The 23,874-nt window shown below is 44.8% G+C and overlaps 1 protein-coding gene across 1 annotated transcript in view; it reads left to right on the forward strand.

Moving 5' to 3' along the window:
- The window catches only part of LMCD1 (LIM and cysteine rich domains 1), a 63,335-nt gene that overhangs the window by 13,489 nt on the left and 25,972 nt on the right, over positions 1 to 23,874 (forward strand). The window contains exons 2-3 of the mRNA XM_037800891.1: positions 15,137 to 15,225; positions 20,971 to 21,226. Of these exons, the coding sequence (XP_037656819.1) occupies positions 15,137 to 15,225; positions 20,971 to 21,226 (345 nt within the window). The remainder of the gene's footprint in view (positions 1 to 15,136; positions 15,226 to 20,970; positions 21,227 to 23,874) is intronic.

Consider the following 23,874-nt stretch of genomic DNA (forward strand, 5'->3'; position numbering starts at 1 on the left):
CCCTTGTTGATCCACTACCTTGGACACTTTATGGCCTTAGGACTGTAACTTTGTAACCAAATAAACCCCCTTTATAAAAGCCAATCCATTTAGGGTGTTTTGCATTCCGGCAGCATTAGCAAACCGGAATACTCCCTGAGGTCAGGGATCCCACATTATTTACCTTTGTGTCCTCCAGAAAGACTGGCAAACAGGAAGAGGTTGATAATAGTAATGAACAGAAAAGGAAACGACTTGTAATTCCCCTATTCCTCAATAGGAAAGAAGAAAAGGGGGTATCAAAAGATACCTCCATTCTTCTTCCTGACAGAGACAGGGATTCTTGAGGGGATAAAAAAGGAAAGAGAGAATTTATGGGGAGAGATGCAAAACAGACATGGAATAGAGGAGGTGAGCCATTAACTCTCCAAATGCCCCACGGTGGGGCCCCCATACGTTGCCTATTTTAAAAACTTCCAATTTGTGGACTAAGGTCAGAACTGGCAAGGTAGGAGTAAGGAGTGAGGAGTGGGAGGGAAAACTCCTGGGAAGCATTAAGGAGGAATCTTAAGTTGAAATGGAAATGAAACTGAGAGGAGAGGCTGAAATCACCATTCCCAACCAGACCTTGAATTTTTTTTTTTTTAATGTATGTCCACAAGTTTTATCATATTCCTTCAAACTTGTCTACAAAAGCATTGACTTTAGGGTGGTGGATGAGTCAAGTGTTGATTCATTTCCTTCTTTTCAAACAACTCCAACCTCTGTCTGAACCTGGAGGCCCTCTTTTCCTGGCTAGAAGTCTCTTGAGAACACACTCTAATGATTTCCGCAGTCTGGGGAGGGCAGTTGGCCCAGATCACCGAGTAACAGCAGCTACATCTCAAATGAGCTGGCCCTCCTGTGAGATGAGTGCAAGAGGTGGGACTGGCTGAAATTTAGTTCCAACCACTCGTGGTTCAGACCAATATCTACTTTGATGGATATTTATACCAAAATAAGGCAAAAGGAAGAGTTCCATCTGCACAGGTTTTAAGAGTTTTTGCCTCCCCTCAGCCATGTTGACCAAACTCAGGAAAGCAGTGCAATCATTGCCAAGTACATGCTCTTTGAAGTGTGAGAAATTCTGAGAAGGCCCTGGATCCATCATACTTGTTCTTATCCTGAAGACTTAGAGTTGGCACTCTCTGTTTTAAAAATGCTGGACATATCAACACCTCTCGGTGCTTTTTAATTTTTGCCAAGCACTTGACACCACGATGACCGAGAATCCTCTTTGGACAGAGTGGATAAGTCAAAGTTTTGCTTGGTTGATATTTTCCTTCTTTTGAAAGTCTGAATGGTCCAATTTTTCATTTGAATTCTCTTCTCTACTTTGCTAGTAGAAAAATGGCCAGGTTTTCTCCTCAGTTTTATCAGTCATTCCCTTCGTCCTTCAGAACCCAAGCACCAGAAGCTTCAAACATGACTTGCCCTTGATGTGAATGGTTACAGCAGAGGCCATGCTCCTGCACAAAGCATCTATCTACTCTTCACCAAGTGTCAGCCAAATGTCAGGCCTTGTGCCCCAACTTGTTTTCCTAATCTAACACCATACCCATTTTACAGATGAGAAAACTAAGGTCCAGAGGGATTAAGGAAATTGCCATGGTTACATAGCTAGGAACAATCAACTTGAATTAAATCCACGAAATTCAATCCGCAGCTCCCCCTTGTACCTCTATACCATCTCTCCTCTGTACCTCTATACAATTTAGAGCATTCCAGCAGAGTGGACCCTGAATTTGTTGGTTCTCGAGATGAATTTATCTGGTACACAGACATGCATTAACAACACTGAACTACATTATTCTGATTCTCTCTTACTTTTCAATTCTTTCATCCTTCAGATTATGTCAAGAAGGAAGTAAGTCTCTATCTGGTGCCAAAACAACTTTAACATCTCATGAACCCTTGCTCATCTTCTCTTTAAACAGATGGAGAGCAGTCCTCAGGCACTAGAATCAAGCTAGAATTTAATGACAGTTCTTTATATTTCTTGCATTTTTATGGTTACCTCCTATTTTTATATACATTGGCGATAAAGTTTTTTAAAACTTAAATGTTTTTTAAAAGTGTTTTGTTTAAAGAAAAATAAATAATCACACAGACTGTATTAGGGGCGAAAGTCACAAAGGGAACACATGGGGTATCATAAATATCTGATATTGATTATCCCTGATCTCTACAGCACTTTACAGATTTCAAAACATTTTATGTTCATTATGGTATTTGATTCTCACAACAACTCCATTAAGCTAGAATGGATTATGTACCATTTCTCAGATGAGAAAACTGAGGTCCAGAGAGCAGAAATCACTTTCCCACAGTCACACAGGTAATGCATAAAGTTGCTGAGGGGGTTCAACTCTTCAAGCTGCAATATGAGTGGTGTCCCCCAACACCATACCATCAAATCCTTCCAAGGGCAGCAGGGGATAAAGGGATATTCCAAAGCAATGAGCCAAGAACAGAAATGCCACAGGAAGTCTACAAGGATGAGTGGCTCTCACAGATTGGCCTGAGTTTTCATAATTCCCTCAAGTATATTCAATATCATAGAGAAGCCTGTACTTGCTATTTTTTTAATTTCTCCAGGAAAGTCTGATCTTCTGTCTGTAGTCAATCATCTTCCAAAAAGTGAAGAGACTGGCTTTCCAAATGGGGCAAGGGTGCGCTGAGACAAGATCCATCTGGGGCACAGCTCCTACCTTCTGGGGGTACACCACAAACTAGAAATGGGAAAGCCAAGGAGTAAACCCAGGCTGTGCACAAGGCAGTAAGTAAGCATTTCTTTCCATGTCGGCTTGCCCTGGGCAGTTTCCAGGGATTTAGGTGTCAGGTCTAGGTAACTGGATGGGCAGGGATATGACACACATAGGACAGCCATGGGGTTCAGATGGCAAAGAAGGGCTTGGCAGTTCCATCAGGCTACCCACAAAGAGATTCCAGTTGGAAACACTCTTAGAGGGGAAAGTGAGAGCTGGAGGAAATAACTGAAGCCATTTGAGTAGATTCATTCAGAAGAGAACCATGCTGAGAATCAAGAGCCAAAGAAGGGGTGATCAGAAGGATAGGGCTAGGACAATGGGGGGCTAAAGTTGTGGAAAACAGAAGTTAGGGTAGTTCTTTTTGCTACCAACTCCCCCTGTGGGCATCAATGTCGGGTGTAGAATATCTAACATGTTAGCTTTTGATGAGCCAAGAAGCATTAGTAAAAGGCAAAAAATGTTGCAAAAGAAGCTATTCAAGTGAATACTTATTGAGGAGCTACTAAGTGCAAGGTGTTATTCCAGGCACTGAAAGAACAGTGGGTTAGACACACAGGGACCCTCATAGAGCTTTACAGTCCAGCAGGAAACAAAGACATTAAACAGTTATATACCAAATAATTACAACCGTGATGGGTGCTACGAAGGAGTGTGAGGTACAGAGTTTTCCAAGACCATACAACAGGGGGATCTGAAGGACAAATAGAAGTTTTTAGAGCGAAGCAGAGAGAGAGAAATGGTCCAAACTGAGGGAACTGCACGTGAGAAGGCTCAGAGGTGGATAGGAATCTGGCATCTTTCCTGGGGCATGTGGTTAAGTGAATCCTTCTAAATTTACGTGAGATATAATTTCCTGGACAGTAGCTTGATTTGACTTTACATTTTGATTGTGTTAGATGCACTCTTAAAAGTGAGAACTTGAAGGTGAATTATTTGCAAAAGGAATGGCCATCCAGTAATTTCTATTTTATGAAACTGAGCTTAGAAAAGCTTGACCTAAATACCCCTTAAGGTTCTTTCAGTTCTAAGAATCTTTGATATTCTTAGGTGTCCAATTTTCTCAAATGCTGAATTCAATTCTATATGGTATGATGAACTAGAACATTATGGTGGGGGAGAAATGAAGGAAAGGATTAATTATTTCAACTAAAAAGAATACTTAATATTAGTTTTAAACACATATGAGAGCCAAAAAAGAGAGAAGAAGGGAGTCATTTATAAGAAGGATGCTTGTGTTAAAGCCAGAAAACTTGCTAAAGGCACTGTACTAAAACACAAGCGGTTGTTTACCGTGCAAGGCACCAATGTTGGCTAAAGGAAATCCCTTTCCGTGTGTGTGTGTGTGTGTGTGTGTGTGTGTGTGTGTGTGTGTGTGAATGCTTCCCTTGTCATATAAATTAATCTAAGAAGAATTTAGGTGTGACATTCCCAGCAGGAAACATTTGCATAAACAGACCTTCAGACTTTTAATAACAGTATGAAACATTTACATAGCACGTTTCTTTTTATGATATTAAAGTGGTGGATGGGGTGGGTAGGCAAGAATAAAAACTCACCCCCTTGGTTTGCTAAGTCTCCCAGTTTTCCAAAATCAATGCCAGTAAAAACGTCCAGTCCTTGGAAAGATCAGTAATGCTGCAAATGAAGAATTCAAACACACATGCACACAAATATATACGCACACACACCAAATTACATTCTTATAGACATTCTTTAGGCATCAGGCTGCTAACATCAGGAGAGTCTCATAAAACTGGGGAGATATAAGTAAGTATTACAGGTCTTGAGTTTACAGTTTTATAGTTGAGAAAGAGTCCATAAAGGGTAGAAACCTAAGAACCATGAAACCAATTAGATTTTAATTTCCAAGTGTAACCTGAAGATATTAGGCCTGGGGACACGACAGCTTGTTCTCATTTAGGAAACGGGGGAGGGGAAGTAAGAATTTCCTATATGGACTTTATTTTCTTCTATCTTGACTTTCTCCCAAAGTACTTGGTAAATCTCTGGACAAGATTCCCAGGGGTCTTGGGTTACTTGTGGCTCTTAGCAAGGCTAGTGACTTTACTACACCTTCCAAATAGCTGGCAGGGCATATCCAAGAAAGGAAAAAAAGGAAACTGCGGGGAAAAAAGATTGCGTTGGAGCTTCTGAAAATATGTGGTTTGGCGAGAAATGCCAGGTCAGCTCTTCCCTATAGGAATTCTTTTTCTTAGTCGATGAAAACAGTGAACACACTCGGGAGCTTAAGTGTTCTCAAAAGATGGATAAAAAGTCAGAAGGTGAAAGGGGAGGGGGTGGAGGAGGCCCCTCCCACAGACTGTTTTAATAAAGCAGCAAGCCCCTCAAATAATGGGCCAACTATTCTGGAAACTTGGCCAATTCTCAAAAATAGGAGAGAACGATTTTGCCCCCTCTGCTGATTTCAACTGCATCTGTACAATTCACTATTCATGTAAACCAGGGCAGTGTCTGGAGCCGGTTCAAAGGGAACTGGTGTCAAAGGAAAATATTAGTTCAGTCTTAAAAATCCCATCACTTCAATCCAGTGAAGTCCTTTATCCATAAGATTTGTGGACCTGCTTTGGAAACAACCACATGTAAACATCGGCTATCAGCAAGAAGCTGGCAGCCAGACAGGCTGGTTTCCTTTCTCCCTGTCATCGTCATTTGCACCCTACCAACAGAATATTAAACAAAGGGGCCTGTGTCCTGAGCCAGGACGGCCAACTTCCTAAGTTTTCCATACACCATTGCATAGATCCAATCGCGCAGTAATCAATTACTAAATTTAGGGATTGGAACTTTTTGCCTTGTCATGTACTCCTCATTTTCAGAGTACCCCCAGCCCCGTCACCTTTGGAAGAGAAGGTAGATATTCTGTGACTATTTCCCAGTCATCCAAATTCAAGGACTCTTGCCAATACCAACTGAGAGAGGGAACCGAGCATGCAAATTATTTCATAGAATTCCTATACTCTTCTTTCCAAATGTCCCTCATGCCAGACCTTTCCCAGAGTTGCAAACCCTTGAAAAATGTTCTGATTTGAGTCTTATCACCTTTTGGCTATGTTTGATGAAAGTGCTAAAAATACAAAAGAGTAAAAATTTTTTTATCAAAAAAACGTAGACAGAAAGAAGAAAAAGCAAAAGAGGTAGACAGATAATCCTCTATCTTGGCTAGCCCAACACATAAAAAAGTCTGCCCCATTTATGCCAAGTAGTGACATGGTAAGGGAGATAAATTATTGGTAGACTCAGTTTCTGACGATGCCGGATACAGAGGCAACTGCAATCGCAATCATTCTGAGTTTTTAATTAGGAGCATGCAGACAGTTAAGGGTGGGCTCCACCGTTGGGTGGGGTGCAGTTTTAGAATCCCCACCATCCTCAGCCACTCTGAAGGCAGGTTTGCATGAGTGTACCCCTTCCATGGCCCTGGGCGAGGAGGGCAGGGTCTTAAATAGAGAAACCTTTCATTTTATATTTTCCTTTCCACGTATGGATTTCCTTTTTCTACTCTGTTTTCATAGCAGGATTAACCCTTTTGGTTCCCACATGATTTCAACCTTGGGGGTGTCTCTTGTAATTCCCTCTCCCGTTGGGGGCAGCCAGAACTGAACAAGTATATGCAGTGTTCCATAAAGGGTTATACACGATGGTATAGGAGCTTATGGGGTGGGGGGAGGGAAGGGGGATCGTAGTCTAAGAAACTCAAAGCCCTCCTCGAGGAAGTGATGGGAGGAGTAGGCTGGAGGTTTTCCAGAACTGGACAGGGAGGGGGTGGGGAGTGAGGTAACGGTGGTCGCCAGGGATCCTGCCAAATGGTGTTTGGGACGTGGCTTCAGGGGCAGCTGGTGTGGGAGATACAGGAGCACCAGAGCCTCTTTCACCACCACCCCAAAGGGTCGGAGATGATGCCACGTCCCTCTAACGCTTCACATGCGCCAAAACAGCATGCTTGGCTCCCATGAGTTCATTTCTCCTTCCTGGTTGCCCTGATTTTAACTTGGTTTTACTTGTTAAACGTGTTTAGAGAGGGGGACAGTAAGGAAACCATGGCATATTTTGCCCCAAATGCAAATTCTCCTAGAGTTGAACCTGGAATACTATCTTGAGAAACAAAAACAACAAAAAGCTACTGTTTTGTATAGAGTAAAAAGTATCCTTTTGTTGGGCATTTATTTGAAACTTCTTTTAGGACACTAGACATTCCTAATATCGCAGGATAAATCCATCAGACTAACTCTTTCAGTCACTGCCGACACACAGGATAAACGTAATACACATAAACCATTTCACAAGAAAGAGAATTCAATCTTTACCCTTGAAGTACCCTTTACTCTAAAATCTTTCCACTCTAGCAATCAGCTCATCACCCACCATGTTTCCCTTTTCTGTGCCTTTAAATAGGCTTGGTCTTTAAAAACAACAACAAAAAGTTTTCCATCCATAGAATGCTAAATACTAGATCAGCAGGGCTAGTATCAATTTGTTTAGTCTGTGCATTTGCGTCCTCATTACACAACTCAGGAAAAGGGCGACTAAATTGAAGGGATTTCCTCACACCCATGCTTGTCCAGACAGAGGAATACAGAAGCCAAAGGAGCCGTCTTGGGGTGGAAAATGTACATTTGGGCACTCGCACACATGTATACACCTCAAGAACATCTTTACCACACTTTGTCTCCAGAAATGGCCTCTAACGTGGACGAGGTCTTTGCAGCTGCCTGAGTGAGACTCACTGTGCTTTTAGGAGGTGCTTTATCAAAGTGGTTTCCGTGGCTGATTTCCACGTCATCGCCAAGAACATAGATCAGCCAGTGGGGAAAGGAAGTTCAAATAAGGAGGCTGACACTGCAACCAGATCTGCTTATGCCTCTCCTTGTTGAAACAGTATTCTAAACCAGTCGTCTACATGCTAGATGAGGCGAAAGAATCCTCCAGTATTGGGGCTAGAAGTCCCATTCTGGTATCTCATATTTGGGAAAGAGGATTTTCTTGGCAAATAACCCAAAACTCAAGCTTGGGGATTCCCAAGACCAGTGTGTGCACATCACTGTGAAGTGGGCGAGCAGGAAGCCCGAGTGTAAACATTCGGCAACAACTGTACTATAAGATCAGAGGGAGGAAGAGACGGAGGCATCCATTTTGGGTTAAAACAGAAAAATATATATATATTATGGAATAGGATGTGAAAAGTCACCCCCCTGTTTAAGAGCAAACTGACTCCCAAGAGTCTCTTTGTTCGCCGTCCACCAGTATTCCTGGGGATGGTGACATACAGGGGGGACGGTGAGCTGAGGGTTGGAAGGAACACAAATGGAGACTTTATAAGATACATAGGGACAGTTGTCATGTTTGTGAGTGTGCTGGTCTCATTACTATGTTAAATGTCTGTAACCCTGTTTGGACAATTCATTTTTAATGGTTGGGGAGCTTCAAAAAATGGAAGAAGTTCAGGCCCCAGTCAAGGGCTTTGGGTTCCTGAGCAGGCAAGTTTCTGAGATGACCTGTTAGCCAGGCCACTCCCCCAAAAGACCATATTCCTTAAGGAAAAAAAAAATCCTTTCCATGTAGCTTGTAGCCATTTGGGCCTTACATGTTCCCACACTGGGCTCTACCATCTGACAGGATCCTGCAGTGCTCTCACCCCTGGCTGATGGGTGATCTAACCTCTGACTTGGGCAGCTCCTGCTCAGGCTGGCTTTTTTTTTGGGGGGGGGGGGGATGAGGTTACCCCCTCAACCTCAGGGCTGGCAGAAGATCTCCACATCGGGGAGAGCCCCAAGGGGAGTCAGCCAGTGACTTTAAAGAACAAGGAAGGGCTGTAGCGACCCCTTGGTCCCTCTGTTGAGAGAATTGCTGTGTTTGACACCATCAGCCGTCACACAGGTTTGCACCAGGGCAGATGTGACCACAAAGAAACAACAACAGCAAAAGTCAGGCTCGCTGTAAAAACTCACCTTGTAGGGAGTGATGGTCTACGAGCAGAGTTTGGGAAGGAGTTGTTAAGCCGATGAGCTAAGAGCTGTAAAGTCCAAGATGGAGCAGCTGTGGTCATTCCCAAACTTAGCATCACCTGGAGGGCTTCCCAAACTACTGGTGCTTCTGGCTTGCCCACCCACCCCCAGAAACTGTGGTGAAATTGGTGGCCTGGGCTTGGAAAGTCTCCAAGACAGTCTCCAGGTCATTCTTATGTGCACAGACAGGCTTGGGAACCACTGTCGTGGCCCCTCACAACTCAAAGTGTGGGCCAGGAACCAGGAGCACTGGCCTCAGCTGGGAGGTCATTAGAATTATGGAATCTCGGGCTCACCCCGGAGCAGCTGAACCAGATTAGACATTTTAACTGGATCCCCACGTGATCTTCATGCACACTGCAGTTTAAGAAGCGCTGCCCTCCATACACACAAAGGCCAGGCTGAATGCCCCCATGAAAGCACAGTCTCATGGCATAATCTTTGTGTCCTTTCTAGCACTGGTTGTATTTGTAAATTCTATATTTATGTAAGTTATTTGAAGGATAAGTGTGAGGGCCCCAGATTATCAAAAAAGCTTCTTCAAGTGGTATTATAATATGCTGGTTAAATTAAAGGGTAGATTTGGGAATCAGAGACACCTGGGAACACATTCCAGCTGCAACTTTTTAATTTGACGTCTCTGAACCTCAGTTAATTAAGGTGGTTAACTTGTTCCAGTTTGCCCCAGGCTTTCCTGGTTTTCTCACTGAAAGTCGTGCTGCGTGCTAGGAACTGAATCAACCCTGGGAGAACTGGGACAGTTGGTCACCCTTCAGTTAACTCGGCTATTTCTTTTTATTATATAAGGAAAAGATGGGCCTTAAACTGGTCCCTAAAGAATGGATGGGGTTGAAACTCTCTGAGATTTAAATAAGCATCAGCAAAAACCCCGATGTGTATTTAGGAGAACTACAACAAGTCCAGGTGGCTGGAAAGACGATCTGGGTAGCAATAGTAGATAATATAGAAATAAATATAAAAATAGAAAATTTTGGTCAGGGGAAGTGGTTGGACCACATCATGGGAGCCCAGTGACATCGGACATTAAACAACATTAATCCTTTTTGAAGTAGTTCAACATAATTTCCAAATGAGGTGGGCACTTGTCACCTTAATAGAAACAAGCTATTAAGAATTGGGAATCAACTCAGAAGAGACCTGCATCTCGGTTATTATGAGTTTTTTCTTAAGTGATAACCATTTGTAGAAAACAGTCTTCGACACGTAACCCCTCAAACCACTGTCCAGCCAAGCATCTCCACCACTTGAATCCAAATGTGAACTCCAGCTTCCTCTGGTCTGGTCCTAAGAATCTGCTACCTAAGGTCAGTTCAGGCTTCTGGGGATGAGCAGACATTAAAGTCTACATGAAACTAATGCCAGGCACTTTGTTCCCACCAAGCACTGCATGTGGTTCTGATTCACTGTCTCCTCTGCCCACTGCCCCTCCACCTGCCTTTGAAGACAAGTTCTCACCTTGAACAACTACACTCTAGTTTATTTGGCACAACAGGGGCAAATGGTAGAAATCCTGGGACAAAAGGATTTGGCTCAAAATTTGATCCAAAATTCTGGACCTTGTCTCCCTCCAGGAGCTCCCACCCTTACACACACACATCCCTGCCTCTTTGAACCTCACTGGACTGGTGCTCAGAGTCAAGGCTAGCCTCATCCAAGGCTGCCTGGGGACTGGAGACTCCCAGTGTCATAGGAAGTCACAGGGTCTGGATTCCAAAGACATGAGTATGAATTTTCTCCCTGCCACTTGGTAGCAAACCCCTTCTGTTCCATGAGCTTGCTATTCTCATGAGGAAAATGAAAAATGCTACCCCCCAGGGTTGTTATGAAAACCAAAAGAGATAAGGGATGTGGATATACTTTGCAAACTGTAAAGTGTCGTACCCTTGGTGGAACATGCCATAGCAGATTGAATAAGAGCCCAAGCTCTGTAGTAAGACCTGCCTGGTTTCACATCCCGGCTCCACCACTTACTAGCCATGGGATCTTTTGAAGAAGAGGCTTCACCTCTTTGAGCCTCAGTTTCCATGTCTTATAGTAGCAAGTTGCTTCACCTCACTTAGACTTACTGTTACTCATCATATGACATCAAAGAGACATTCCACCCACCTTTCTGCCTTACTTCCAAGTTTTTTTTAACAGTTTGGAAATGATTTATTTCACTTTGCAAAGAATCTTTTGATTATAAATGATGCTTAGAACAGCTGTGTTGAGGTAAAAAGGGAAGATCCATTTTCTAGAAGAGGAAACTGAGTTCCACGAGGAAGACGCAGCTGATCTGAGAGGAGAATCCACATTTTTGGTTCCAAATCCCATCCTCATCCTTTAACTCCATATTACATTCCCCCTTTTAATTTCCTTTTCATCTCAATCCTGCATTGTTCTTGGAGAAGTTTTTCCCTTTAAGACTTCCCCTGGAGCTCACCTTATCCTGACCTTCACCTAAGGGTGGACTCTTATACGGGAGAGAAGACCCAGGAAGCATTTCCCTTGCTCCTTGCACCCCCAGGGAGCTCCTAGGTGGATCTAAGTCCTCTGAAGTCCCCGAGACAATTCAGTTGCACAACAGCATCCAATGAACCACATCCCACTAACCTAAGCCAAAGAAAATTGTCAAAACATTTTTTCCACCCCTTAGGAAAAAGGACAGAGTAGATGCTGCATTCCAAGAAACCACTTTTTTTAGTGACGGTTTCTTTTAAGCTCTTCTCTTCTCAGCTACTGTGAGATGTTGTAAGATTCTTTCATCCGAGACAGAGTCCACATCAGAGAAACCTACTGTTTATAAAGCAGAGTATCTCGTTTTAAACACTGTTCCTGGCAGATTTGTTTTTTCTCTCCTCAATAAACAATATCCTTTTCTCTGGGTTGGAGATAGCTGGGTCTGTCTGGCTCCTGGGTGAATGGCACGCAGTGGACAAACGACTATTCATTTTGTTAAGCAGTCAGCCAGGAAACTGGCTGGAAGTGTGGCCTGATGGCCCAAATCTATTTCTTCCTTGCAAAGACCACTTATTTTCCTCTCCCACGGACTTCTGTTGCCATGGAAACCACCCAAGAAGCAGGACTGGGGACAAGGGCTGTCGCGGCTTCCTGAACTTATGTTTGGATTGGTGTCAGGGCCCAACATGGCCAAATCTCCTGTCATCACTTTGATGACGTTCGTCTTTCTTGGTGCTTGTGATTTTTAATGTTACTTTTCTTCAGGTGAAGGGGAGCATATCACTTTAAGGGCAAAGGGCTGGGAATGACTTTGCTTCATGAGTTAGTCGTTAAGTATGGAACATATGTAGGAGCTGGAAGGAAAGCCTTTTTTTTTTTTTTTACTTTTTTTTTTTGGTCTAGTCACACAACATTTATATACATGAGACAAAATAGAGAATAAGAAAGTATATGGGGCGTGCACTTAGCAAAATAGTTCATCTGATGTCCCGCTGAATTCTGAAGCTGAAAAACATTCTTCTGAGAACATCTTATTCTTAGAGAGCAAACTGTTTTTCACAAGATGTAACAGTAACAGCCGCAAACACGCAGTGCATAATAAGTGCAGGTGCTGTGTTGAGCCCTTTCCATGCTGCATTGCATTTAACCCTCACAGTAACTCAATGAGGCAGGTTGGATTCTTACTATCTCCATGAAACAGATGAAGACACTGAGACTCAAAGAGTACAGCCTCTTGCCCAGGTCCAGAAGAAGAAAGGGGCAGAGTTGGGACTAAAACCCAGACCTGTCTGACCCCACAGCTTGGGTCTCTTAGCTTGGAAAAGCTGCCTGCTCTCTCCCGCTCTTCTGGCTCCTACAGTAGGCTGGCACTGTAAAGGCTCTGGGAAAGCCCATGAGAATCCAATGGCCACCATTTTTATTCGATCATGCAGTCCCTTCTCTGCAACCACCAAATATTTTGTAACAGGCCTCCCTGATCCAGGCCAGTTTTCTCATTTTACAGAGTTGAAACTTAAGCTGGGCAAGTAAACAACTTGCCTCCAGATGCACTGCTAATAAATGTCAGAATTGGCACCCTAAGGCACCCTGCCCCATGGCAGTCAAATGCCGTGCTGTACTGCCCTGCTTTGCCTCACTCCTATATTTCTAAACCAAACCCTGAGCCTGCAGTCGGATTTGCTGCTAAACCAGGCTGAGCATCAGGACTAATGCCTTGTAGGGCAGCTCTTAACTCTGCCTCTCGTTGGAACAACATTGCTCAAGAAGAGTGCAGGGTGCTCCCCCATTGGGAAATGCTTCCACCTCATTCTCCTGGTCCAACGCCATGCTGCCTCTGGTATATCTGAAACAATCAGACCATGAAGCCTTACAATGATGCAATGATGAAGTCTTTTTCATACATTTTATATTTCCCAAAATAACCTTTGAATCACTCAAAAATTAAGTATGGAGGGATCACTGTACTTCGACTAGTAGAACTCAAGGTGTTGAGAACAAGAGGTAGAAGTTAGCAAGATTGTATGCTGGTGGCTTTAGAGAGAGAGCTCTGCCTGCTAATGGCAGCTCCCCAGCTGAGGAGATGAGTTGATGGTGAGAGTTGGCTGGTTCTTCAATGAATATATCCCTGAACAGGCACAAATATGAACAACATGCAACATGGCTCTGACTCCCTGAACGTGGTAACTTTTGATAGGAAAAAACAGGATCATATGTGAAGATGTGTAAACAGTAATCACCAAGCAGGAGGTATGGAGCTAGGCACTACTGTAGGGATTTGCGGTGATAGGAGTATTGTGAAGGGAAACTGTTTCTTCGCACATCCCTCCATGGAATAACACTGTTGGATTCTAATATTAGCAATGAGAACAGCTTCTGTCTTAAAAGCAAAAGGAGAGAGGACCCATAATGTCCCAGGGAGCATGCTAAGATTGCTGGGCCCTACCCACCATGCCTTTCAGCCCCTTTTTGTCTTTGCCAGCTGCTAGGAATTCCCTTCACCTCCTTCTCTGTCTGCTCTACTCCTGCTCATTCTTCACAGCCCAGATCCAAAGTCACCTCCTCTGAGAAACCTCCTTGGACTTCCATTATGGGTTTATTTACACCTTCCTTTATGCTCCTAAAGTTTGTGTGCAAAATAATAACAGCTACCATTTTCAGTGCTTAGTGAGGTACTTTACATACATTGTCTCTGTATCTATTTGACAGGTACTCAGTTTTCCCAAATCCCATGCAGCTGTTAGGTTGCAGAGCTGGGTTTGAAATCCAGGTCTCTCGGGCTCCAAAGTGCATGCCTTTCTAGCACTTTCTACCACACAGCAGACAGCTTCCCTTGCATCAAACCTACCACTGCCAGCAGCAGGTCATAAGCATTGGTTTCCTTCTCCATCTCCCCCCAGACTGTGAGTTCCTCCAAGGTATGCCTGCATTTTATCTTGTGTCCTCTGTGCCTGGCACATAGTAGATGCTCAATGAATGGTTAATGGATCCATGACTTGTTTTCTAATTGCCTGAGCTCTGCTTCTGATAAAATCTTAGTAAATGTGTACAAATGGACCAAGTCATCCTCACCCCCAGTGGAGAGTTAGGTAAGTCTCTCCCAGCAGATCCATATACCAACCCACTGCTTCTCCAACTTTAATGCAGTATGAATCTGGGAATTTTGTAAGAGTGCAGATTCTGATTCAAAGGGCACTGTGGGGGGGGGGGGCTGAGGGTCTGCCTTTTTGACAAGCTCCCAGGTGATGCTGCTGGCTTGAAAACCACATTGATGAGCAATTTGGTTACCTTTGCCTGGGAACAATAAAAACCATCTCATGCATTTTTCTCCCTCTAAAGAATGATCAGGTTTTAAAATCTCATGTGATTTCCAATGTTTCAGCAAAATATTTCCATTTATGCTTCAAGCTGCAAACACTTGGCAGCATAAACATTTGTTTGCACCTGTAACTTTGGTTTAATCACACTCTATCCATAAATCACAGATAAATGAGAGAGAAGAGACATTCGTTGGAAGATTCCATTCCACTGACAAGTGGATAAGGGGAGTGGAAGGGGGCTGCAGGAAGGAGCAGATGTTCGCTCACAGCAGAACTTTCCGATGCAGCCTTAGTATTTTGCAACAGTACTGGAGACTGGCAAGGAAGCCCTGTTGCATTTTTATTGGGAAGGGCCCATCCTTCTACTCTTGCCACATTTCCATGGGTCCTCTCCATTCCTGGTAATCAGTAAGTGATGGCATATTCATCTCAAGCCCTTTGAACCTCACACATTCCCTCTGCTACATGCCAAGTGTCTTAGAGGTCAAGCATCCACGGTCCAAGATGTTTGGAAGGAAAATACCCTCTTTTCTGTTTCCTTTTCCAGATGTCCCTGGGCCAGCAGCAGGCAGCAAGAAGTGTGCCTTGTTTGAGATGCAAGGGGATGTGTTCGGGCTTCGAGCCACATCCATGGAGGTAATGGATTTTGTCAGATGGGGCTCTGCTCTTCATTTCTAGGCTGTTCTTCCTGGGAACCCTGTTTGCTTTTTGCTGGGACTGCTAAGGATGCATGCATTGCCAAGGAGAAACGGCTTCAGAGCAAATACATTCTTTCCCTGATTCTGGTCTTAGTAAGGCTTGGCCTCATTTGGAAACAAGAACAAGGATGAAGAAGGAGTTTAGCTTTGGAAACCTTTCCAAAGTTGAGGCCTCCAAGCCTAGCCCAGCAAGGCTTGTGCTGGGAAGATGTGTGCAGTTGTTAACTGGTGACTGGTGCATTCTAGAAGGAGCATCTGCCCTGGGTTGTGACAGATGGAACTGATCTCTTCTTAATGCACCATCATCCCTGGCAGTACATTTGAGTCTAAGAGCGGCCACTGGGAGAGAAATAAAAGCCATTCTGTACACAATACTTAAAAACCAGGACATGGTTCTCAGAGCCACATGAATTGATCATACAATCCAGCTGGACTTCAGTTTGCAGAGTGTTTCTTTGTTTTCATCATGGATCCTGATGGCAAGGGATAGGGCTGCCACACTGCACAGCCTTGGGGGCACCATTCACATCAGCAGTTATGTGGATGGCACCCCCTGGAGTTGTGCAGAGCACACAGCCAGTGTGTTCCCTGCAGCCCTGGGAGAGATGCTAAGCTCTAAAGAACATGGTAGCAAAGAAGGAACTTTTGTCCCCATTGCTACATGGATGCCTTGGGCACTCAGCAGGGAACAAAATGTCAGAGATTCTGACTTCCATTGTGAGATGGCAATTACAAAAGTAGCTACCATTTACTAAGCTGTGCTAAACCTTCTCTATTCAAATGTTGAAAGAATCCTAAGCAGTCATATTAGTATCTTCAATTTACAGACCAGGAAGCTGAGGGTGGAGAATGGGGAGACAGCTACTAAGTGAATGGCAGGATTCAAACTCAGGTCTGCGTGAAACCCAATCCCTTGCTGATAACCATTCTGCAATACTGTGGGCTGTGAGCTTTCAAAGCCAAGAGCATTGCTTGACTTTATTTCCTGCCAGTCCTTGACCTCAAAGGAGCTCACATACTCTGCTGGATGCAAGGTCCCCTGCAAGGGACCTTCAGGGTCATCCAATCCAGGATCCCACCTCCTGTCCAAATTCCTCCTACCATGAGGGGGGAACCCCCACACTTCTATTTTTGGCCACTTGAACTCTTTCTGGTCTTGAAGAACGTCTGCTTCCCTATCATTTCAACAAATTGGTCCCGAATCTTCCTTCAGGGTCACATAGGATAATATCGACTCCTCTTTAGCTCTTTGAAGATGGCTAGGATGTCTCCTTGTAGAGTTCTTGGAGCCCAGGAAGAATGTTCCCCAAATATACCCACTGAGTCAGTTCAGTAATGTTTTCCCTTCTCTCACAGTCCTGCGCTGCCTGTTGTCCAACATCTGAAAATAGTTATTTCATATATTTGGTCTAGTTTGCTAGTTGTTTATGGTGGGAGGGGATTCTGAACTCTGTTCTTCATGGCTGGAAACAAATCTCAGCATTGTTTGAATCCCTGCATTTTCTTACCATCCTGCCAATGATTTATAAATTAAATGAATTTGTCCGTGAGAGAAACAGATTGCAGCTTGTAGGTCCTGCATATCAAATGTCCTCTTGGGCTTGATCCACCATAACAGGGACCTAAATCCATGCCATATTGAAGCAGTGAGGTCTCGGAAACCCAAGCTCTTAGTGGGGGAAACCATGTCAAATTTTTGTATGCTCTAGTTCTCATATGCTACAATAGTTTGAAGGATATTTGAATGATCTAAGTGTCAGCCAGCCTGGTTTAGTAGAACAGCCCCTCAACTTATAATCATGGGACCAGAATTCAAGGGCTGGCTCTGCCAGAACAAGACACTTTGCTTCTCTAAGCCTCAGATTTCCCATCTGAAACATGGGAAAGTTGGAGCTCATGTGTTCTAGGCTCCCTTTCCCCTTTTACAATCCCATAGTTTCAGGCAGACTGTCTAACTGAACCGTGAATTCCTGTGGTTAGCTACAGTGACCTTGCAGAGAACAGTAGAATTACTTAGGGATGATACAGAGAGAAGACAAGAGCAAGACTTTCAGAACAGACATATTGTGGAAGAAAACATAAGGAGAAAGTTCTCCAGCAGCCTTCGATTTCCTGCTTTCCAAATGCCATGTAGGATTCCCTGCCAGTCTGACCAACCTCAAAGGACGCTAAATGGCCATTCGGGGCAAATCCTCTCACAGAGGGAAAAACACCTCCAGGACTCAGACATGGGGAATCTTTGCAGAGCCAGGCTCTTCCAAGAGAGCCCAAGGCAATGCCTTTTCCTGACATGCAGAGATTTTTATTGTTATTATTATTGTTATTCTAATAGTTTTCTTTTTAAAATGTCTGCCTAGCTTTACACTGACTTTAGTAGGAAAAAACAAAAAAACAAAAAAACACCCTGATTTGTGGGAAGCAGGGGGCACAGCATGGAAAATAGAAGAGAGTCCATTGGGCTCTTCAGATTACATATTTTTTAATTCTTCAAGGGCTACTCAATAGATTCTCCCAATCTCCTCATCCCGTCACCATTTCCAGGCCAGCTTCAGCAACTGCCCTGGGACTTGTAGCCTTAACTCTATCACTTCTTAGCAGGTAAGGAAATTTTTAGAGATAACTCTGCTGAAACAGATGGGCTTCCTGGGCTTTCCAAGAGACAGCCTAGAGAAAAATCAACCTGAGCCGTTTAAATTCCTCAATTGGACCATTAATGACTCTCACATTTTGGCATATACCCAGATCACCTCTGGAAATTGATAAAAAGTACCCAAACCTGCACCCCACTCCAGATCTAGGAATCAAACCAACTGGGGCCGGGGTCCAAGTATCGCTAGCTTTAATCAGCTCTCAGGTGATTTTTGATGCACGGCAAAGTTTGAAAACTCATCAACTCAACCAGGGGTCATCAATGTTTCTGTCAAGAGCCAAAAAGCAAATATTTTAGACTTTGCAGACCATCTGGTCTCTGTTGCATGTAGTCAACTCTGCCCTGGCACAAAAGCAGCCATAGACAATACATAAATGAATGTATATGGCTGTACTCCAATAAAACGTATTGGAGGACACCGAAATTTGAATTTCATATAGTTTTCAGGCATCATGAGGTGCTATTCTTTTGAAAAAATTTTTTCAAACACTTAAAAAGGGAAAAACCATTTTCACTCACAGGCCATACAAAAACAGGTGATGGGCCAGATCTGACCCTTGGGCCATAGTTTGCCAACCCCTGATCTAGACAGAACCTCTCATTTTCCAGATAAGGAACTTGACCATGGGCTTGTGCTGCATTAGCGTTCAAGCTGGGGTTAGATTCCCAGACTTTCCCACAATTCCAGATTGCCTGTGATAGATTGCCAGAGTGGCTATTCAGACACCATTGAGGATATTGCTGGCTGTGTCCGCTATAATCTGGAATGCCTGGAAAGGGTGCAAGGAAAGTGGGTGTCTTTCTCATCTATAAAGTCCCAGCAAAGTGCCTGGTGACATGGAGAGTACTCCGAACATGTTGTTGATTAGAAGGAGAAATAATATTGACACCATTTCAAAGAATGCCTCATATCCATTAAATTTTTCCATTTCAAAATGTTGTGCATTCCCAACATCTCTCATGACATCCTAAGAGTATTAACTGTACGTAAAAGCAAAGGGCAACTTCCTCATCCCATTCCATGTACAGAATGTATGGGGAGGTCACAGGACCTGATGGGACCCAGAAGACTTGGAATCAGGGATCCTCCCCATCCCTTCCCACTGGCTCTCCTTCACTCCCTTCTTCTTCCTCCTTCTTCCACTTCCACTATGCTGGTGCCAGTCCCCACATGGAAACCAATGGCGCCATCTCCTGTACTTCTTAAGGAAGAAGTCTCCTCCCTGCCTGGCTCTGAAAAGGCACAGGCAAGAGAACATTACTGATCGTGAATAAGAAACTCTTTTGTAGTGCTAAGATTGCCTATCTTAGCATTCCTCAAATTGCAGCCCACCGACTGAAAATGAACTTGGTCTCTCAACTTCTCAGATAATGTTGGAAATGCTTCATTCTCTCCCCGTTGAAAAGTTGCAATGCACATCACTGTATTAAAGACAAGGAGCAGCCTTGCACTAAAGAAATGTGTTTAACCTTCTCTAACCGACTATTTTTCAAAGTCACGGCCACTGAGCCCTTTCACAAGTACCCTGTACTAACATCCTGGGGAAGTGGTCCAGCCAGACCAGTAGAACTAGCCCAGAGCATGTGGCCCAACCTTCTTCTATCTTATGTTGTAGTTTTCATCTGATTTTCTCTCCCTCCCCCACCCTGAGTGTAAGTTCCTGAAGGTTTCCTTCTCTTCCTTTACACTGGGTTTCCCACCCAAGCACTACTGACATTTTGGGCAGGATAATTCTTTGTGGTGGGGGGCTGTCCTGTGCACTGTCAGATGTTTAGCTGCATCCCTTGCCCCTCTACACACTAGAGCCAGTAGTAACCACCCCACCCCCACCTGCCAGTTGTGACAACCAAAAATGTCCCCAGACATTGCCAGATGTCCCCTGTGGAGCAAAATTGGCTTGAATACAAACCATTGGTGTAGGCCACGATAGACTCACAATCAATGTTTGCAATATATGACTAAACTTCTAATCTGCTAAGTTTAGAAGAGAAAATGAGAGTTCCCTGGGTCTCGCCTGGAGGAGTCCTCATCTAACTGGCCTTCCCCAGCCCTGTAGTAGGTCTTGACCTTGCTCACTTAACAAGCTCTTCCATCACATCTGCATATCTGAGACACAGCACAGCATGTCTGCCATGACAGGCGGAAAAGGGAGCAGTTTTCCTCTCACCCCGTGGAACTCACTGGATTTCTAAACCTTCACAGTGTGACACCAGGCAGCCAAACACTATTTTTTTAATTCTCAGGCTTTCAAGTGAATTTGAACCTTCCCCAGGAGGCTTTCCCTCCTCCCAGCCTCATGACAAAACCTTGCCCAGTGATTATCAATCTCTGCAGCTTGAGGAGTTTTCTAAGCTTCTTCTCTTCCCCCTGCGTCCTGTCCACAAGTTTCTTGAAGAAAATGTCCAGCTGTATTCTAGCTTCGGCGTGTGTGCTAAAAGAGCTTAAAGTTGCTGGAGTTCCAAGGCTCACAAATCTAGAAAAGCAGTTTGAATAATTCTTAAGAGCAGGGGTCGGTAAACATTTTCCGTAAAGGCCCAGGTAGTAAATTTTTTGGCTTTGTGGGCCAGATGTTCTCTGTGGCAGCAACTCAACATTGCCATTGTGATGTGGAAGCAGCCATGACAATATGTAAATGAATGGGCAAGCCGTGTTCTAATAAAACTTTATTTGTAAAAGCAAGTTGTGGGCCGGGTTTGACCCACAGTCTGTGCAGATCCCTGCTTTAGATCATCTCTCATGAATGAACAAGCCTTTGCCAGCATGGCCACAAGAAGAAAAAGTGGGCTACTCTTTTTCCCAGCAAGAGTCACATCCCACACTCCCCACAGATAGAAAGACTGGCTTCTCCCAACCAGAGTTCCCAATCCCAAAGGCCTTTTTGTCTAGGGTTACTGTTTGTTTGCTGTCAACCCTTCCAATTTCCTAACTGTTAAACCTTAAGCTTGCTTTCAAAAGGGTGGATGCCACTGGCTAGCGGCTCTGCCTCTCTTGTCCAGAGGTTGATCTCACTTATCCCACCCCTCCCCACCCAGGAAAATATGCAAGTCCTGCAAATGCAGCCAAGAGGACCACTGTCTGAGCTCCGACCTTGATGACGATCGAAAAATTGGCCGCCTGCTGACAGACTCCAAGTACTCCACCCTCACGGCCCGGGTGAAAGGCGGGGATGGTATCCGGATTTACAAGAGGAACCGGATGATCATGACCAACCCCATTGCCACTGGGAAAGATCCCACCTTTGACACGATCACCTATGAGTGGGCTCCCCCAGGAGTCACCCAGAAACTGGTAAGACAGCGTCCAGCCAACCAAGTGGGTTTTGTCCCACCTTTGTAAATATTAGCCATGGCACGGGCAGGAAGAGGGCAAGGTTACAGAAATGGTCGGAGTGGCTCTGGTTTGAGCTCTTCTTGAAGAGCAGACTTGCTGGACTCAGTTTTCCTCATCCATGAAATGGGCAGGGAGTTGCCTATGAACTATAAATGCTAAAGACCCTTCCAGAGCTAGTACAGGGTCATTCAAGGTCCCCTTTGAAAGCTGTCCACTTCTGAACCAGGGGTGGTTTATCATTTGGAATTCTCAGAGTGCTTCTTTCCATCTGGGAGAGACTCATTTCCCCGCAAAGTGACCTGGGTTGGGCCAATGGGAGGGCAGAGAAACAGTCCTCTCAGAAGTCTCCTGGGCTCTGAAGGGAGAACCTAACTGGTCTATCACAACCCTGGGGAAGAGGCAAATGGTTAGAGAAGCCTGAGGAGGATGGCAAGGACACAAGCCCAGAGAGAGCAAGTGACACAGGGTTATGCAGGTGCCAGAACATTCTGAAATTGGAACCAGCTCATCTGCCCCCTGGTCTGGTGCACTATGTGGTTCCTGAATATATATTTCCAGTTTGTCCCCCACTGTCCAAATAGAAGTACACTGCGGCCAGGCCTCTGCACCAGCTGACATTAAAAGTGCTCCCCAGTGGACTGAATGGGTGACATGTGCAGCTCCAATAGCTGCCTTTCCCCCAGAGGCCTCCACAGGCTTCTCTTCCCTCCCTTGCCAGATGGGGGTTCAGGTCCCCGGGAGCCCCTCTAGGACATTCATCCGCAGAGGATATGGAACATCCTCTCTGCTCTGAGTGAACCAAGGCCCTGTCACCTGGTGGGTAGGAGCACAGAATCTGGAGTCAAACTCTCTGGGTTTGAAACCCGTCCCTGCCCCTGTGATTGCAAAGATTTGGGGGATAACCCTGAGCAGCCAGGTGCTGGTCACAGTGTGGGTGGTGCTGAGTCACAGTCAGTTGCAAAAGTCCCACTTTGACAAGGACTGGGGAAACAGATGGAGATTCAGTGATCTTCAGCTCAACCCCAAGAAGAATATCTATTGTCAAGAGCATCATTTTCCATGGGACTAGGAGACAGGGGGCCTGCCGTGTGGCCCAAACTCCAACACTACAGGTTGGCGTATATCTTGAGTGATGATGCGCCCATTTGCCCAGGACAGTTTGCACTATAATCCCAGGGTAAGTTTCAGTGGTGCCCCGTTCCCCTTTCAACAAAATCCCTATTTGAATGATGTATTCACCCTACCTATTGCAGGATCTAGAACACAGTAGCAAAGTCTTATGCCACTTTGGCCAGTCAATCTCCTACAGTCTTGGCTTCTATGAAGGGGGATCAGAGGAATCCCCTACCTTCTCTTTTACTGACTTCCGCCCCCATCTGCTTGAGCCAAATTCAGCTTCCTTAGAGTGGCATTCTGGCCTGTCGCCCTGCCCCCACCACTTCTCCATTCAGCCAGCATCCTCTCCAGCTCTAGGCAACTTCTGCTCCCTCTGGCCTCAGGCCATTCTCAGGCCTAGAATGTCCAACCCCTTTGGCCAATGCTTATTCACTGGGACTTATAAGCAGTCCCTCCCCTGTGAAATCTTTTTCCCAGTTCCTTCAGGCCAAAGGAATGGATTCTTCTCCACCTCTCCCACTTGCCCTCTTCTTCTCAGATTTTGTAGAAATACATTTGTTCACTGGCCCCTCAGCTGTCAGGCTGTGAGGGTTGGCACTGTGTCATTTTAATTTCCCCTGCCCCAGCCAGTCTCAGCCCCTGCCAATCAGGACCTGGGGGAGCACCATGCACTTCGTAGGTGCACAAGAGATGCCTTGTCACATTCTCAAGCTGCTGGGTGAAACACATGCTCCTTCTAGGAGGCTTTAATATGAATTAACTGAGTTGACAGAGTCATTTGGGTCCCTTCTACTAGCTTAGAAAGAAAAATGAGCAAGGAACAGAGAGTGCGTATATGACAACAAATAAGCATTCATAGCCAAGTTCATCGTTTGCATGCAGGATTCAGGCAGCACTACCCAAAAGATGGAGCAGAGCAATGGTGCTCACTGCTGTCCACTGCAATTCCCTGGGAAGCTGTAAAGAGTCCCCATGCCCTGGCCTTGCTCCAACCATTCAATCAGAATCTCCAGATTCCAGAATCAGAATCCTAAGACGTGAGCATTTTTTAAAAACTCCCCAGGTAACTCCATATGCAACCACATTTAGGAACCAGTGGACCAGATTAGTGGTCCTCAAATCTCAGTGTGTACAGAAATTATCAGGGGATCTTGTTAAAATTCATGAAGTAGGTTTCAGGCAGGTCCTGAGATCCTGCCTTTCTGACATGGTCCCAGGTGGTGGTGATGCTGCTCGTCCCCAGACCACACTCTAAGTAGCAGGCGGCACAGATGATTTCTTTAAGTCAATGACATACCAGAAGTTCTCAGATTTTAGAGATGCAAGCTTAGCATGTCATTAATTGTCTACTGGAAGAAAAGGGGAGCCTTTGTAGTCCTGCATGATCTGATCCCTTCTCCTTTGTCCGCCCATGGCTCCTGCTACTCCCCCCTCACTCAGTACCTTATAGCCCCACTGACCTTTCTCCTCCCAGTTCTGGAATGCTCCAG

The sequence above is a fragment of the Choloepus didactylus genome, chromosome 1, assembly GCF_015220235.1.
Source record: "Choloepus didactylus isolate mChoDid1 chromosome 1, mChoDid1.pri, whole genome shotgun sequence".
In the NCBI taxonomy this organism is placed as follows: domain Eukaryota; kingdom Metazoa; phylum Chordata; class Mammalia; order Pilosa; family Megalonychidae; genus Choloepus; species Choloepus didactylus.